General features: G+C 35.4%; 2 protein-coding genes across 3 annotated transcripts; both read right to left on the reverse strand.

The window, feature by feature from the left end:
• Positions 1-64: 64 nt before the first annotated feature.
• On the reverse strand, positions 65-3107 carry LOC111883640 (uncharacterized). 2 transcript variants are annotated; one of them, XM_042901019.2, is made up of 10 exons: positions 2899-3107; positions 2571-2748; positions 1861-2004; positions 1468-1570; positions 1318-1377; positions 1165-1221; positions 916-1077; positions 739-823; positions 456-673; positions 65-349 (listed from the first exon to the last, which is right to left on the reverse strand). In XM_042901019.2, the coding sequence occupies exons 3-10, from the start codon at positions 1974-1976 to the stop codon at positions 260-262; spliced, it is 891 nt and encodes a 296-aa protein (XP_042756953.1). In that variant the 5' UTR covers positions 1977-2004; positions 2571-2748; positions 2899-3107; the 3' UTR covers positions 65-259. The 2 variants fall into 2 exon arrangements, with proteins under 2 accessions (XP_042756953.1, XP_023735729.1); XM_023879961.3 differs by lacking the exon at positions 2571-2748.
• A 1084-nt stretch (positions 3108-4191) lies between these two features.
• LOC111883634 (50S ribosomal protein L3, chloroplastic) lies at positions 4192-5577 on the reverse strand. The gene is made up of 2 exons (XM_023879956.3): positions 4860-5577; positions 4192-4629 (listed from the first exon to the last, which is right to left on the reverse strand). The coding sequence occupies exons 1-2, from the start codon at positions 5452-5454 to the stop codon at positions 4340-4342; spliced, it is 885 nt and encodes a 294-aa protein (XP_023735724.1). The 5' UTR covers positions 5455-5577; the 3' UTR covers positions 4192-4339.
• Positions 5578-18983: the final 13406 nt, after the last annotated feature.

An 18983-nucleotide genomic window follows, 5' to 3' on the forward strand; every position in this document is an offset into this window, starting at 1 on the left:
ACAACAGCCTTTAATCTTGGCCATTGAAGTTTGTGTTGTGATAAAACAATTAAAATTACAAGACTTTGACTTTGGTATGTTTTTGAGTGAATTTTCATATATGTTGGTTTTATGGCATTACAAAAAAGTGTTTGAAGAAATACAGTACAAGGCAAACCAAACCATTATTGACAATAAATAAACCTCAAAATCATTCAAAAGACCAAACTAATAATAAAATGACAAGTGGCAAACACCACAATAGTTGGATATTTTAACTTTAATCTTGAGGAGCTTCAAATCTTGTTGGGGTGTCGATACCCGCCATACAGCAAAGACCCGAAATCAAAATTATCAGTAACACAAGCCCCTGAAGAAAAATCAAACACATCACAACATAACATTAATAACATATTTACTTTTTTACCCCTGTCCGACATATATCATTATGTAAAGATAGATAAGCTATTAGTTACCACAAAAAGTCCCTCCAACAATGATGATTTAATTTGACAAACTCCATCACAAGTTGAGGAATTGTTTGATGATGCATTTCCAGATGACTCAGCAAGAAACCTGTCCACCTGGCGATATGAAGGGTAACGCAGGACATTCACAGGGTCAGACACATATAAGACTGAGTATTTTGCTCCTGTCTCCTCCACTGAACTCATCAGCTTTGACAAAACTTCCCCTGAAATCAACGCATTTTCAATTTTCAATTTTCAAATAATAATTAATTACAACAATTCCACATACCTTCAGAGTCATCTCCTTCATTGGTAAAGACAACCACTGGTGTCTGCCCCTCAGGTTTCTTTTCCATACTTGAAGCTACATATTTCTGTCATTCCACATGGATATTTAATTATATATTAAATATATACATTATGAAAGTATATGATTTATAAATCTTCCAAATATATTAATTATTACATGGACAGAGTTGATGTCAGAGAGTTTCTCAATGTTTAATCCTGCATCATTTCCACATGTTTCTGAAAACTCAGAAACTAATTTATCTTGCACAGCTTCATCCTCTTCAGATGCAGATATGTAAGGGTATGCTAAGGAAAATGTCGAGCTCATGAAGGAAGCCTGTTAACAATGGTGTGGTTATAAGAAAAACAGAATGAGGGGTAATTTGGTAAATTTTCCAAAAACGATCTTTAGTTGAAGAATTACCCTGAGCAAGTTAAAAAGTGGTTTGTCTTCTTGTTTACGTCCAGAAATATCGAGAGGCTGTTAAAAATTGGTAATGACATTAGAAAGAATCTGGAGGGTAGAAATGGAATTCTTGGATTTTTTTTTCTTTTTGTAGTGTCGAGTGATTCTTACCTCTTTTCCAACGAAAACAATTGCAAGATCAATGGATTGTTCAGGTTTTGGACTAGAGCACTAAGAAAATAAAAGTAGATTAAGGCTTCCAAACAACTGTATGAAATATAAAAAATAAATAAATAATGAAACTAAGTAAGAAAAAATTACCAGTAAGTTTGACCAGCCACCTTCTGACATGACAGATTTGGCCAAGTCCTTTGGAGAAAGGGTTTGGTAACTCACACCTTCCTTTACTTTGCTTGTAGGAGATCTGTGGTTTCCATATCAGTAAAAGATTTAAAAAAGAAGAGCAATAATGGAACATAAAAGATATACATAAGGATATGATTAAATAAAAACAAGTTTAACCCTTTTATGACTGCTTATATCTTTATACAACTGCAAATTAATCTCATAATAAGTTTAACAAGCTCTCTTATTTATCTAGAGGATAAAGAGATCATAGGATTACCAACAATGACAAGTAAAATAGTATGATTAATTTTGAGTTCTAACAGAAACAAGAATTATTGAAACTTCTGTTATGAAATGTAGACATACTCTTCTTTGATGTTTGACCACAAAAATGCAGGGGATGTAGGTGAGAAGGTAAGCCCGAGTGGCAGTTCAGATACCACAAGCAAGACTGCTACAAAAACTGCTGCAATTGTCTTCATATCTCTCTTTTGGAGACAATATTGTCACCTGAAATGAGAGTGCACATGGATTAAAGTAAGTATACGTATGTATTTATGTAACACATATAGAAAAAACAAGACATGAACTAGTGATTATAAGAATTACATAAAACATTCTATATACATGCATGTGGGGGTATATATGAGATTCATGCATGAGCATGAGTTTACATGTTGGATAGAATCATAGAAGCTTGGTTGTAAGTTGTAACTTGTAAGTTTTTGAATGCAAAATAACATGATTTGAGTAGAATGGGAATAGAAAGGAAAATGAATGAGATCAGACAGTAAAGGATAGAGAGATCAAGCAGTGTAGATGCCAATAGAAAGGAAAATGACGACGAAATGGAAAAAAAAAATTCTGATATATCAAGCAATATATTGTAAAAAAACAAGAAATAGCCATAAAGTACATAATTCAGACCCAATCTAATGACCAGAAGTGATGGCAAGCAAGGAAAATAACAACATTCAAAAGAAATATGCAAGTGTGCACCAATGGAGATGTTGCTAAAAGAACTTTCTGCTATTCAAATGTTAAGTTTATCTTAAAGATTGTTTACAGAATCACACCTGAGATAGGGAGTAATGTGTTATAGCCAAAAGGAACAAAATTATTAAACTTCAAATCTGAAGCGATAGGCTACTATGCAGTACAAAAGTACACTGGCGATTAACAATTTCTTCATACTCTAGCACAAGAACCTGATATAACTCTAGAGCTCAATCCACAGACCAATGAACTATCGGCCTACGTGTTATAAAATTATAATAAATTATCTTCTAATCTAGATTGCAATCAAACATGTAGATCAAAAGATATATTTTTTTCAATTAAAGCATTACAGGAACATTTATTTTATATCAGATTGATTGGAAGGGGATCTAGATGGATAATTACCTCAAGGGGATTTGAGGAAGAGATATATAGGAGAAGCGGAAGTCGAAGAAACTTTGGAGGCGAGATCGCGGTGGTGATAGGCGGAGGTAGGTGGATCTTGCAAGATCAGAATACGATTTTCCGGTGAGTGCTAGGGCAGAAGGCAGATGATGAGATCGTTAATCGATTCTCAGAAACTCTCCGCCATTCAATAGATGTAATTAGGAACTTTGACAAAACGATTTTTGTACCCCGGTTCTTCAGTAAGACATATTTTCATTTAGGGTCCTTATTTTATAACATTACTCAAATTACCCCCTCTAAATAATAACGACGACAACAATAACAAAAATAAGGTAGGGAGGTAAGATGGTGGTCCTCTAAATAATAACGACGACAACAATAACAAAAATAATGCTATATCTCCATAAGTTATAATACTAAAATATAATGCAAATTATAGGAATTTGGGCATGCTAATACCAAATTGATTATATTTGTTGTTTTCATCATTTCATGTCTCAAAATTATGGTCGTATGATTAAAATGGAATTTATATATACTACCTATTTTTTAAAAAAGTTTACCTATTTCAATCATCGCACATCTCCATTGCTTTATAATTAGTTCCAACATTTATTTTTTGAGGTATAAGTATGGGTGCAAAAAAGATGGGAACAATTTCAATGGTCTATTTTTTGATGAAACATTGAAAAATATTTATATGTCGTAAAAAATGATAACAAGCCAAAAATGTGATTTTCATGTGAAGCGTGTGACCAAAAATCTGTTAATCTCAACCAATAATGAGTCAATTCGTTATAAATAAAACGACTTTAATCTTCAATTTTAACAATTAAAACGTTTGGACTAAACTACATATGAAGAGATACTCCAAGGACTAAATTCATAATTTACTCTATTTAAAAACAATATCATCTCCAAAAATCTAAAACCCTCTTTGTGAAATCACATGTGCTCTTCACGTCTTCAACATATGCTCATTTTCAAGAAATTGCTACAATCATTTGAATTTAGGGTTGATGCCATTAAATGAAAATGGTACGTTTTTTTGGTCATTTATCTTTTACTTGCGTACTCCATGAAACCTTTTCTGGGTTATCATACACAATTAGAGTTGATTTCAACTAGCATACAAAAGACAAAATCTGTCATATTTCATGTCATGTAGTTTATCTGGTTGAAATTCAATACAATGAACCCAAAAATTTGTTTATTAGTCAATTGAGTACATTAAAAGATGAGCACCTATAGATAAAATTGATTGTAATTTTATGATATTAACCCGATATATAGTCATAGAGTTTTTTGGATACCCATTCATCAGAATCATGATTCACATTACAAAATTTGAAGAAAAATGACATGGAAATAGCTTAATAGACAACAAACAATAATCCAAAAAAGAAGATATAAACCACGAAAGAAGCAAAGACACTAACTAACTCTTGGGAATATTCTTTCCAACAATCTTGGCTGGAGTTATTCTGATGAGGTTTCCAGGTTTACCAGGAACAGCCCCTTTGATCATCACAACTCTAAGCTCAGTATCAATCTTGACAACTTTGAGTTTTCTGATCTTTGTTTTTGTCCCTCCCATTCTTCCAGGCATCTTCTTCCCTGGATACACACGCCCTGGTGTTGTTCCTGCTCCGATTGATCCAAGAGCCCTATGACTCTTTGATCCATGAGACATTGGACCTCTTTTGAAGTTATACCTCTTGATACCACCTATTCACATCATAACATTCATAAGAACACCAACAACATGAAAGAAATTTAACTTTTCGCAACTAGAAGATGATAATTCCAATTGTTTGATGAGTAATTGTATCATTAAGAAAATTGGTCGCCTTATTGTATCAAATTCTTGATTCTCATGTGTTCTATGTTTTGAAAATGGTTGCAGTTTTGATGTGGTTAGATTTTAATGGTAAAGGAAGGGAGATGAGAGAGAGGACCTTGAAACCCTTTGCCAATGGTGGTGCCAGAAACATCAACCAAATCACCTTCTTTGAACAATTCTTCCAACACCAATTTCTGATTGGGCTCGAACCCATCAACGGATTGTAACCTAAATTCTTGAAGATGCCTCAATGGAATTATTCCTGATTTTTCCAGATGACCCATCTCGGGTTTTGTGAGTTTCTTATCTCGGACCCTTCTGTACCCGACTTGAACCGCATTGTACCCATCTGTATCCTCGGTTTTCACTTGAGTCACAAGGTTTCCTTCTCTGAAACCTATTACGGTGACCGGAACCACCTTGCCGGTGGATTCGAAGTACGTCATCATGCCCAATTTGGTACCCATTAACCCGACTCCGGCCTCCATGCTCATTTGGATGGAGGAAGGTCTGCGGCTGAGGGATTTGGTGGTTATGATAGGGGTTATACGGATAGGGTTGAAGAAGGAGGAGTTGGAGCAGCGGAGAGAGGCATGGTTAGTTCGGGTTTTGTGAAGGCGGAGGGGGAGGATTGCGGCAGGAGAGCAAGAGGAGTGAGATTGAGGTGTGATGGTGGTCGTAATTGAAGAAATCCGACCGGCGACGGACATGGCTTACGGGTTTAGCTTCTTAAAGTGTGAGAAAGAGAGAGGGGTTTCAGATGGAGAAGATTTGAGCAGATAACATAGGAGAAGAGGGAAGAAGAAGGAGAGCCTTTCTTATCCACCTGTTATATACCATTAAAAAAAATTATATATGTATATTGTAGAACCTTTTTTAAGATTTTAAAGTATTGAATTGATACAGAAAATTTTAAAAATGTTTTCAAGTTAATTAGAAGGTAATATTAGTTTTATGTTTAGATGTTATTTTAATATTTTAGGTTGAGCAAGTCATTTCATTCTAAACTTATGTTTTTTATTTAGATTTTAAATTTTATTATGTATTTGATCTAAACATTAGATATAATCAAGAATTCATTCCAAATTTAGTTTAACTCATAAATTTATTTTTCTATATTCTTTTTAGAACTATTTTATAATTTTTATACATTGTTTTTAAATAAATAAAAGTATGTTGTAAATATTAAAAAATTTACAACTTTTTATATGGTTTATAAACCTTTTTATAATTTTAATACAATGTTGTAAACTTGTCTTACATTTTTCTAAGGGAAAATGACTCTTGAGGGTAATTAACTTTTGCGTTTGTACTCATTTGGTCCCTTTTCTTTTTTTTTGTATTCAATATACCATCGAACTTGTTGTTGGTGTTTACCATAGCCCTTTTGACCGACTTTTGACCTGTGATAGCCGGTCAAAGGGTTATGGTGAACACAGACAACAAGTTCGATGGTATATTGAGTACAAAAAAAAGAAAAGGGACCAAATGAGAACAAACGCAACAGTTGGTTACCCTCCTGATTCATTTTCCCTTTACTCATTTACAACAAATCCCACATCATTTCCTACTGATATTAATGACTTTTATGAGATTCATTCTTGCTTCTCTTCAAAACATAACCTACGAAAGGACATTATTCATACATGTACAACTTTGTAATGCACTTGAATATTTATTAGGGGAATCTTGACTAAGCAGGCGCATTTCATGACTACATTTACATTTCCAATCAAATGATTTATCGTATCATGGATTCTAGACAAGTCTACAAACGAGTGGAATCACAAGTGCTATGATTTTTGAGTTTACTTAGCTTTAAGATCGAACTCATGGGATAAGATACAACATCCGTATGTACAATACAATGGTGTATTGTACATACTGATGTTGTATCTTATCCCATGAGTTCGATCTTAAAGCTAAGTAAACTCAAAAATCATAGCACTTGTGATTCCACTCGTTTGTAGACTTGTCTAGAATCCATGATACGATAAATCATTTGATTGGAAATGTAAATGTAGTCATGAAATGCGCCTGCTTAGTCAAGATTCCCCTAATAAATATTCAAGTGTATTACAAAGTTGTACATGTATGAATAATGTCATTTCGTAGGTTATGTTTTGAAGAGAAGCAAGAATGAATCTCATAAAAGTCATTAATATCAGTAGGAAATGATGTGGGATTTGTTGTAAATGAATAAAGGGAAAATGAATCAGGAGGGTAACCAACTGTTGTGTTTGTTCTCATTTGGTCCCTTTTCTTTTTTTTTGTACTCAATATACCATCGAACTTGTTGTCTGTGTTCACCATAACCCTTTGACCGGCTATCACAGGTCAAAAGCCGGTCAAAAGGGCTATGGTAAACACCAACAACAAGTTCGATGGTATATTGAATACAAAAAAAAGAAAAGGGACCAAATGAGTACAAACGCAAAAGTTAACTACCCTCAAGAGTCATTTTCCCTTTTTCTAAAACTTCTTTTACACTTTCATATTATTTATCTTTAATAAAAGTATTTTTAAATGTTATACAAATATATAAAAAAAGTTAACAAAAATCTATGGAATGTTTAAAAATGTTATAAAAAAGTTTAGCAAGGATTGTATGGAAGTTATAAAAAAATTGTATGAGAAAATAAAAATAAAAATAAAAAGTTATCAGAATGATTTTAAAAAATTAAAAAAAAAATTGGTTTAAAAACAGTTGTATGAAAATTTTATGAAAATATAAAAAAAATTAAAAATTATAACCAGATTTAAAACGTTGTATTGTATTGACATACATATAAATAAAAACTAAGAAAAAAAACTTTTAAAAAAAGCTATAAAAAATTCTAAAAAGTATTAAAAAGGTTGTAGAAAATTAATTTATAAATTAAACTAAATTTGAGATTAATTCGTAATGAAATTTAAAATTTGGGTCAAGGTTGTAAGCTTGAAAAGAAATGACTTTTTCAATCTGAAATAGCAGGTAAATATACATAAACATGAGTTGGTTATCTTTAAAAGAAATATGTTTGTAGGCCATTCGAAAACATTCTAAAAAATTTCATTTTAAAATTCAATAACAACCCCTTTTCTAAATAACAAAAGGTTATTATGGTGCACGAAGTGTTTTTTTGTCCTACATCAGGCCGGTAACAATCCATCATAATATGGGTTCAACTGGTTTAGCGATTATTAGGTTCATCATCTCTCTCAACCCTTTTTATTTGGTTTTTTTAAAAAAAAATTCTATCATTTTATTACCTATCTAAAGCACTCTAAAACCATTTTAAAAACTACTCTAACATGCAACGACATTCAGTTATTATATGATGCATGCCTATATATATTTTCTGTATAACTAATTTATTCTAATTATCGTTTTTTATGTTTCAAATCCCCTTATGTAGTAGCATGTTTTTTCTTAATGAAATGTTATTTTTATTTTTATTTATTTAATTGTATGTTAATAATTGTTTTAATTTTTAACTCATCATATGCATTTCACTTGTTCTTACGCCTTGTTCCCAAGTTCTATTTAACGATAAATATGAATGGAAATGAAAAGAAAGTGAGGTATGTCAAAGGAAAATCATGTTCTCAAGTTGTATTAATGGAAGTAAAGTGAGGGGAAGAAAAGAATTTTGAAACCATATTTTCCTTCCAAATTTTCCTTATAAATTGGACGGATTTAGAAATAAAGTGAGGGAACACAAAAACTTATAATTTTCCTCTCATTTTCTTCGAACTCGGAAACACAGAATAAATAAAATTTATTTTCCGCTCTCTTTCTTTCTATCAATATTTTTCTTCCATTTCCTTTACTGAATTTACAAAAAAAAAAAAAAAAAAAAAAAAAAAAAAAAAAAATACTCGTGAACAAGCCATGAATGTCATAGTATGTTAAACACCACACTCGACTCTGTTACTTGCTTCTGTTTTCTTGTATTCGACTTCCTTGTGCTAACATTTCGTGCTCACAGATAAGAAAATTTGCATTCTTTGGTGTTTTAAATTTCATGTTTAGCGACTAAAAAACCATAATTGTTACTATAAAGCGTCTAGTCTTTTTACTCTTCTTAGTAATTTAGAAACCATCATTGCCCTTTTGCCTTTTTATTTAGGGGTGTCAATTCTAGATTCAACGCGTAACTCGTTACTCGACACGAAAATAACTAGTTTTGTTGTGATTTCTGACCCGTCAACCTTTTTGCTTCATGGGTCATGTGTTTGGGTTCGCAAGTCAACCCGCCAATATATATTATATTTAAAAAATAAAATTTATTTATGAATTATAACTTGAAATATTGAATATAGAGTGCCCTACTCATCAAAAATCCAATCCTTGACTGATGAGTCATTGTTACTCAAAATGACCATAGACGTGAGATATTAGACCACTTATTAGGTGATCAGGTATGAAACACTTATTAGGTGATCAGGTATGAAGAGAAAGATAACAAATTGTAGTTGAATGTGTGACTTTATCTCTAGTCAAGGTTGACCACCAGAAGCCTTATGGAGAGTTACAACAACAAGAGATTCCAGAGTGGAAATGAAATACGGATACTATGAATTTTGTCACTAAATTACCAAATAATACGCGATGTAATGACATGATTTGGATGATAGCATGTCGGATGACAAAAACACTCACTTTTTTGCAACCAAAGAGAATGAGAAGTTGAAGAAACTTGGCAAAGTTATATGTTAAGGAGGTTGTCACCAAACATGGAGTACTCATGGTCATTTCGCTTTGAGGTTTTGGCAAAAGCTTCAAGAGGAATTGGGTACGAGCGTATATTTGAGCACAAACTTGAAACATTGTCACTGGCTGCAAGGTTGTGTTGTCATAATCTTACTCTGACACGCTGTTTATATTTATTTGTAATATGTTTCCTCTAGCACATTACTAGTAAGGTGTGTTTATATAAAATTTAATTATTAGAAAAAGATTTTATTTTTTATACCACTTACTTTAATTAATCCTTAAATTCAAATATGCATCAAGTATTTTTTTTTAGCTTAAAGGTAACAGGGTGTTATATATATATATATATATATATATATATATATATATATATATATATATATATATATATATATAAAATTTAATTGTTAAAAAAAAATTTAGACTGTTTACTTTAGTTAATCCTAAAATCCATATAAGCATCAGATACTCTTTTTAGCATAATTTTTTACCTTTTCTTTATGAATCTAAATTACTATTTCTAGAATTCTCATAATAAGGCTATACGGTGTCGCAAAGATTTCACCGGTGGTATGTTGATGTTAGGCCTGTCGAAAAAACCCGAAACTCGTTCTACCCACCCGACCTGTTCCGAATTCGGATAGAATGGGTCGGGTAAAACGGGTAACGGGCATGAACATTCGGGTAATAGGTTAACCCGATAATAATATAGGTCGGGTTTTAGGTATGAATATTTATTTTCGGGTATACCCGAATACCCGAATTCGTTTTTTAAATAATACTAAATATACAATGCAGTCATGTACACACACTTCAAATAAAACAAAATCTTTCGTTTCCTTCTTATGAACGATGGCTAGATAGTCGATGCAAACTTGCAAAGGGAATACGACGCTGAAGCTGAAGTCCTGAACCGTCATCTCATTTCTCAGTTTCTCACTATCGCACGGAATGGAATTAAAAAAGTACATAACATATTATAATGATTTGTATTGTTATTATATATGTACTTGTTAATTGTATGGAGTATTTTCCTACCCAATTCTTTATTAAACCAACCAACATGTAAAAAAAATTATCAATAAGTGTCATTTAAGAAATTTTCGGGTATACCCGATAATTACCTGACCCGACCTCAAACCCGAATACCTGAAACCCGAAAATCCGAATTACAATATAGGTCGGGTATCAGATATTATTTTTTAAAGGAAATACCCGTTCTACCCAAAACCCGAAAATTTTACCTGTTCGACACCCCTAGTTGATGTGGAGGGTTTCACAGGCGGTGAACACCACCCCCAATAGTATTATTGTCAGCGGTAATATACCGACGGTGACAATTGAAAATCAATCTATTTTCCTCATCTTTGCCATTGAAAATCAATCTATTTTCCTCCCTTTTTATCAGTGTCAATCCTAAACACCACACCCTAATACCCAAAATTTTCATAGGCAAAACATTAAATCCTTTGTGGAATCTAGGTGGCATCGGTAAAACCTTTAGGACACCGTTCAGCTTAATAATTTAGAGTTGTATTTTTCTTGTTATAAGTACACACTTTATATCTAACTTTGTCATCTCATTTGGCCAAGTGTACCTTTTTGTTGAATATTTGCACAATTTTGAAAAGACTCTTAATAAGTGCTAATCTAAAATTATTAACTGAGGTGGTGCCTATTTTGATTTTTATTGATTTGTTTTTTAAGTGGTAAGATCAAAACTACTAATTATGAACAAAAAAAACTTTTTTAATGGAATATACGTATCAATATGCATGGATAATACATTTCCTTCAACTTACGACTCCTGTGTTAATATGGTGTCATGTTAAACATGTGGTAGGAGTGTGAAAATGGTGACATCTAATGTCATTTAACCGCAAGAAAATGATCTTGAGAAGTGTTATTTGTATAAGTTACCCAAAATCTTTTTTGTGTAAATTACCCCAAAAATGCACAAATTCACTTACATACAAGAAATTGAAGTATGTATTCGTAAATGATTGTACCTTCTGGCTGTTAACAGTCTCGGAATCATGAGCAATATTCCAAAACTTGTGACCTGAAAGTTCATACAAACATTCACATTTGTCTAAACTTGTGTGCAATTAATTTAAATAGTTGAGGGGAAGAAGGAAACTAAAGTCGACCATTTTATGTTAGTTGCAACTATTTTACACTCCAAAGATTTTTAAAATTTAAACATGTGACTTGTGTGTGTGATATATAATTATAGGAAGATTCTCGTAATATAGTTTGATCTTGGGTGTTGGGTTTTTGCTAATTAAAGTAATCAAGTATATATAACCAAGGTAACTGTTGTGATTCTTGATTGGGAAAATGACTCTTGAGGGTAATTAATTTTTGCGTTTGTACTCATTTGGTCACTTTCCTTTTTTTTGTATTCAATATACCATCGAACTTGTTGTTTGTGTTCACCATAACCCTTTTGACCGACTTTTAACCTGTGATAGCCGGTCAAAGGGTTATGGTGAACACAAACAACAAGTTCGATGGTATGTTGAGTACAAAAAAAAGGAAGGGACCAAACGAGAACAAACTCAACAGTTGGTTACCCTCCTGAGTCATTTTCCTTTTACTCATTTACAGCAAATCCCACGTCATCTCCTACTGATATTAATGATTTTATGAGATTCATTCTTGCTTCTCTTCAAAACATAACCCACGAAAGAACACTGTTCATACATGTACAACTTTGTAATGCACTTGAATATTTATTAGGGGAATCTTAACTAAGCAGACGCATTTCATGACTACATTTACATTTCCAATCGAATGATTTATCATATCATGGATTCTAGACAAGTCTACAAACGAGTGGAATCACAAGTGCTGTGATTTTTTAGTTTACTTAGCTTTAAGATGGAATTCATGGGATGAGATACAACATCAATATGTACAATATCATGCTGCTTTTGCAGACACATCACCATAATATACCTTGAGGTACATGTTTATGCTGATAAATATACCTCTTGATGTGTGTGAAACCAACTAGTTTTAATCCTACTTTAAATTATAAAATTAACACACAAAGACAATGGACCTATCAATTGTGGTAAAGCTAAATAAGTAGGGTATCGAACACAGGGAACGGTAAATTAAAACTAAAAACTAATAATATCTAAAACTTAATTAATAAAGGGGGTTTTCTCTAGTTTTGCAAGACTAGAAACTTAAACAATTAATACTTGAACTAATTAACTAAAAACTAGAAAAACTAAGATTCAACTAAATTCAATAATGAAAGAGACTTCTGTTTAGTTCAACGCAATTGATCCTATGGTTGATATTATGGTAATAGTGCAATGGATTAATTCTTCTACTGGCTACCGATTCAAGTGATTAGATTCACGTTCGCTGCACTAATCCTTAGAGAACAAACTACGTCAAACAGTGGTCAGTTGTCTAATTTAATTCAATTCACTAGGTTATTTATTCGGGGTTAATTTAGACTTGTAATAGTTAACTAATTTGGTCCTTTAGTTAACCTCTTGTTGATGGTCACCACACAAGCTCACACATGAATTTACCTATTTTTCTTATTAATTCTAGTTTCATGTTCATTAATCCTAGACATATGATGAAGTGGTCACATAAACATATGAGGTTGACAATTAAAAGATGTTCATACTATATCATTATTTTCCTATTAACAGAAAAATAGTTATCATTCACACACAAGGTTCTTTAACAAGCTAAAATCAACAAAATCACCAATATTGAATTAATCCTACCATAAATCAAACCATAGTTTCAATATTGTATCCCCAAACAGAAGTTTAAGAGTTTTAGCTCATGACTGAGGTAATTAATAGCAATAAAACGAATTTTGATTGTCTAACCATAATTGAAAACAATAGATTAAGTAGAATGATGAGAATTTGCCTCAAATCTCCTTCGGAATTGGATTCTAGGTTGTATCTTCGATCTCTAGGGTTCTTCTGACTCTCCAATCGCAACTCTTCTCTCCAAAAAGGTTCCAGAAGTTCTTGTGTCGATCTGAGAAGTTATTTTTATAGATGCGACCCGACTTGCCGAGTCCATGACTGACTCGCCGAGTCCATCCCTTGATTCCCGTACACAGTAAGTCACGGAGTCTTTATCTTCTCGAATCTTCGATCAGACTCACCGAGTAGTCGACCCTACTCGCCGAGTAGGTGTTGTTTTTGGTGTTTTTCTTCTTTGTTCAACTCTCGAGCTCCCAACGGCTTCTCCTGCTTCCTTTTGCTTCCGAGCTTCACTTTTGGACTGAAAACACAATTTAAACACTTTTAAGTATCTTTTATCCATGATATGCAATTAATTAGCTAACAAATAATAAAAATCTATACTTAAAATAAGGCTAAATATGCAAATATCAAAATAACTCACACTTGACTTTTGCTTGCCCCCAAGCAAAACTGAATTTTAGCACATTAGAATCACATAGGACAACTCCAATCTAACCCATCCATTACGCCAAAACCGCAACGCGTACATTTGTTTCTAAATTTTCCTAAAAATCCCCCAATGTTCCAAATACTTACAATCCTTATAAACATTCACCCACTTATCCCGAACACTGCTCATTTTATGCATCCCTCCGAATCCATCCGCAGAAAACCTCCTATCCTCAAGGTATTTTTGGTTGAGCAACCCAAGCATACATAATCTAGAATTACAAATTATGATACCACTATAAAGCTCTTCGGAATTCATCACTTCTTTGATATTTGATCTTTAATTTCTTTGAATTCACCACCTTGTTTGTTTGATCTTTGGTATCTTCAACTTTTTGAATCTTCGGAATTTTGATTTTTTGATCTTCACTTTGAAAGATCCAAAATTCTTCAAACTTTTCTTGTAACTATATCTTTTTTTAAACATGTATCTCACTTTTTTTCACTCAAAACCCTACATGCTTAAGCAAGTGCGCTCAACTTCAACCTTTATTGGCTAAAATAATAATTTTTCTGGATACATCTCTGGTACACGATGCTAAACATATTGCATCCCTCGGGCTGAGCAAGGTCGTGTTTTTGTCCCATGATTTCAGTGGAATAGGGAAGCCACAAATTCACTAGAACGTATATAGGTCCAACTAAATCTTTGGGTCTTCATACAGTCATCAACATAATTCCAACATGGAATCCTAGTTACTTTTACCAAAATTTTCTAAATTAAGTCCTAGCAATTTTATTTATGCAAATTTTTTTTCAAAATTAAGCGTAAAATTAGGATTCTAATTAACTAACATAACCAACCCCTACCCCACACTTAATTCATGCAATGTCCCCATTGCATGCTATGCATGAAAAAAAACATGAAATGTAAAGGGAATTGGAACAAACTCCCCTGGGGTAGCAGTCGCTAGGCTGATCCTCTTCCATTAAGCTCCTACTTCAATCAACTTTAGACATGGGAACATCTCATCCATGTCTTGGGCATCAAATCGCATGTAGGTAGCTCCAAATGTGCAGGAAAAATATTGTAAAACCCTCAGGAATTTATTGCAAAGATAAAGTAGTCAAGTGATATGTCCAACAGCATCGAATCAGCAGTCTTCACGGTGTAAAAATAAATGACTCGTCGAGTCATATAAACGACTCGTCGAGTATAGTCGCGGAAAGTCTCGAAAGTGTGAAAATATATTGCGACTCGTCGAGTTTGCTTAGTGCACTCGGCGAGTCTGTGCTGGGTGGAAAAAATAAAAATTCTGCACTTGTTCCAGCTTGTGACAAACCTTAAGAACTTCCCATAACTTCTAGAATTATTCACTCATGTCCCTTAGGACCGGACTCGACACCTTAACTCTAAACTTCGCCCTTTCTTGACTCTTTTCTACTCTTCTTTCTTTCTCTCAAACTCTAAACCCTTTATGCAAGCATTCCTAATCCAAAATCTGAAAGACACCATGGCAAATCACACATCAAGCATATAAATTAAAGTCTTAACTAAGAATTCAAAACACACCAAACAAAATAAAAACAAAAATAAATTGTTCAACAAAGCATAAATAAAAAGAAAAACTAATCATCATCCTCCTCCTCATCATTGCCATATGCAGCCTCGCTCCCACCAGCTCCACTCCGCCTTTCATTAATGATCTCGTCCCAAGATGGTATGTAGGGGAAGTTACCCCCATCAATGTGCGGAATATGAAAGTGGTCAAAAAGCCAAATGTGGGACTCGTTGCTAAAATTAATACCTCTCGCCATTTGGTCTTGTAGCCGTCTCATCTCGACATTGTACCAATCCATTGGTACTTCATCATTGTCCCCCAGAATCACCGGCGGTTCCTCTTCCACTTCCCGTGCACGTCTCGATCTAACCCTCCGTCCCGGTGCCTTGGGGCCGATCACCGGATCGTCATTGGGAATAGCATAATGTCCACCTCCATGGTCTTCAATAATTCTTGCCCTCCGAAAAAAGAATAGAATTAAAGGGAGGGACAGGAATCATTGTCATCAAGTTCCATGTACCGCGGGTCATCAACCCATATGAGTTGGCTAACCGGGTCACGAACATTCTACCGTTAATCTTGGAGGTTTTTCGGTCCTTGACCGCGCCCTCCGCCAAGTAAGAGGCTAAACACCAAGGAAGGTTGTAGAAGGTGTCAGGCGTGATGATAATCCAAAGATAAAATACGTCAAGGTTGGAAACCTTGTCATCTTCCTTTCTTTGATTGATTGTAGTGGAGATAAGGCGGTGGATGAGGCGGTGTGTGGGCGACCTAATGCTCCCTTCTTGAGCCGATTTCGGAATATATAATTTGTTGGCGATTGTGTTCCACCACCCAGTACTTGTAACACCATCGGGGAACACCTTATGAGATTGTTCCAAGAAGGCGCGGAAGACAGCAGTAGTGACCAATGGTTGGTCATAAATCCCCAGTCGGCATGCAAGTTCAATGACAGAACATTGATGGTATTCACCCCCAAGACAAAAACTAAAGCTCCCAGGGTGGTAGCAATCATCTACTTCTCGGAAAGATACCGTGGAGAAAAATTCCCAGTAGAGTTCTCGAAACACCGGCTTGAATTCTGAAAACTCAGCTCCATTCATCACATGTAATTGACACCCCATCGTAAGTAAATTCCTTAAAAAGTGTAACACCCAAAGTTTTGGAGGCCAAGAAAGGAAAGAAAACCCTAATTTTTAGGGGCGACTCGGCGAGTCCAAGGAGGGACTCGGCGAGTCCGAGCGGGATCCGGGTCGAGGAGTAAGTGACCGACTCGGCGAGTCGGCCAAGGTGACTCGGCGAGTCTGGTCTGTGCGTGGAAAACCCTAAATTCTGGACTTGGAGCCTATATAAACGTCTTAATCTTCTTCCTGGGGTTCCTTACTGCCTCTTTAGCCCTGGATACCAAACCCTGTCATATCCTTTGATCGAGCCATTTGTTTCCTTGGAAGGTGCATTAAAGCTTGGAGAAGGAAGAAGGGACTTGGAGGAGCAAGAAGGGACTATAGATCTGGGATTGTGAGTTCATTCTGAACATTTGGAGGTAATAAACTAGTTCCTGGACCCTTTTTGCACCTAGATCTATGTGTGGTTGTTGGGGCTTTTTAGCCATAATGTTATTATTTTGAGTTAGAAGCCAGATCTGAAGTTGCTACTTCAGATGTAAGCATATTATGGTCTTGAGAAGCATAAAGTAGCAGCCCTTGAGTTGATTATGGAGCCTCCTTGCCTTAAACCCTAGTTTATGGTGTATTTTGCTTAGATCTCCTTCTCTACACGTAAAGTTTGCAACTTTACGTGAGGAATATGCTTGGGAAGGGTAGATCTACAGATTTGAGTCCCTGCATGACTCAAAAGTCCTCTGCATGTATGAAGGACCGGATGGACTCGGCGAGTCCTTTGAGTGGACTCGGCGAGTAGCTTGAAGATGAGGAGGAACTCGACGAGTGGGATGAACAGATCGTCGAGTCTGATGAAGTTGGGCATGAACTCGGCGAGTTGGAAGAACAACTCGGCGAGTTGGATGAAGATTGTCTTGGACTCGGCGAGTCAGGTCGCGGAACCCCAAACCCTTCGAGTTGAGACTCGAATCAGTGAGCCGAATGGAGACTCGGTGAGTTGGACAGGTCAAGACTCGGTAATCGGTAGACTCGGCGAGTCATGGACTGACTCGGCGAGTCGAGGCGCTAAGAGAAGGACTCTGAACATATGAACTCGGCGAGTCAATAGGGTGACTCGGTGAGTAGGGTTGACCTGGAAGGTTGACTTTGACCAGAACTTTGATTTTGACCAGAGTTGACTTGGTTGTCTTTCGGGGGTCAGTTAGACTCAGTGTTGCTTTGACATTGGTAGCTCGGGGAGCGAGTGGAGCAGGAGCTCAGAGAGTTGTCGGTCAGCAGCCAGAGGATTATCAACAGAGTTCAGCAGTGCGAGGTGAGTCTCCTCACTGTTTGTATGGGTCTAAGGCACCAATGCCGGCCCATTTAGAATATGCATGAAAGACCAGGGGGTGGCTCCTGGCACACTGTATGTTATTATGGATGATAGGAAGACCCGGGGGTTAGCCCTATGCAATATGCATGAAAGACCAGGGGGTGGCTCCTGGCACACAGTATGTTATTATGGATGACAGGAAGACCTGGGGGTTAGCCCTAGGCAATATGTATGAAAGACCAGGAGGTGGCTCTTGGCGCATTGTATGCTATTATATATGAAAGACCAGGAGGTGGCTTCTGGCACACTGTATGTTGTTTAACTAAGTAGAGTAGTATGTACGGTTGTCTTTGTGATACTTGCATAAAAGACCAGGGGGTGCCCCTTGGCACATGTCTGTAAGACCAGGGGGTGGCCCTTGGCACTTGTTTGTAAGACCCAAGGAGTGGCCCAGGCTTGACCAGGAAGACCACGCACGGCCCGTGGCATAATGACAAGACTATGTTTGGCACATAACACCTTACTTGATTATGGATAAGTCGGTTACGTATGGTACTTGGCTATGAATGGTTTGTATGGTATGTGGTATCTGGGGAACTCACTAAGCTTCGTGCTTACGGTTTTCAGTTTTGGTTTCAGGTGCTTCCGGTAGCGGATGATGGAGCTCGGGATGATCGCATGGCACACACCATAGATTAGTCAGCCTGGGAATGTTTTACTCTGATAATGAACATGTGTTTTGAAAACTAATACTCTGTTTATGTTTTGAAATGATGATTTTACTTTAAGTAATATTTTATTAAAAGAAATTTTTAGTCTTGAATTTTGGGGCGTTACAAAAAGGTAAGGCGCCAACTATTCCTCATATTGGACATTCTTTAACCAATCCCAGTCAATCCTATTAGGTACATAAACCTCCTTCTTCCTGATCTCAGCCAACTTCTTCCTCCACCTTGTCATCGTGGAAGCAGATTCAATCTGAGGGAAATTCAACCAAGGAAAATCTCCTTGGTTTCTACTTGAGCTTTGACCTCTTGAAAACATATTTCTGCAAAACATAAAACACCAATAATCCAGTAACACAAGAATACAGTAAACAGATATATCTGGGTCCACGACTCGACTCGGCGAGTCCATGAACG

This window comes from Lactuca sativa, chromosome 4 (assembly GCF_002870075.4).
Source record: "Lactuca sativa cultivar Salinas chromosome 4, Lsat_Salinas_v11, whole genome shotgun sequence".
Taxonomy (NCBI): domain Eukaryota; kingdom Viridiplantae; phylum Streptophyta; class Magnoliopsida; order Asterales; family Asteraceae; genus Lactuca; species Lactuca sativa.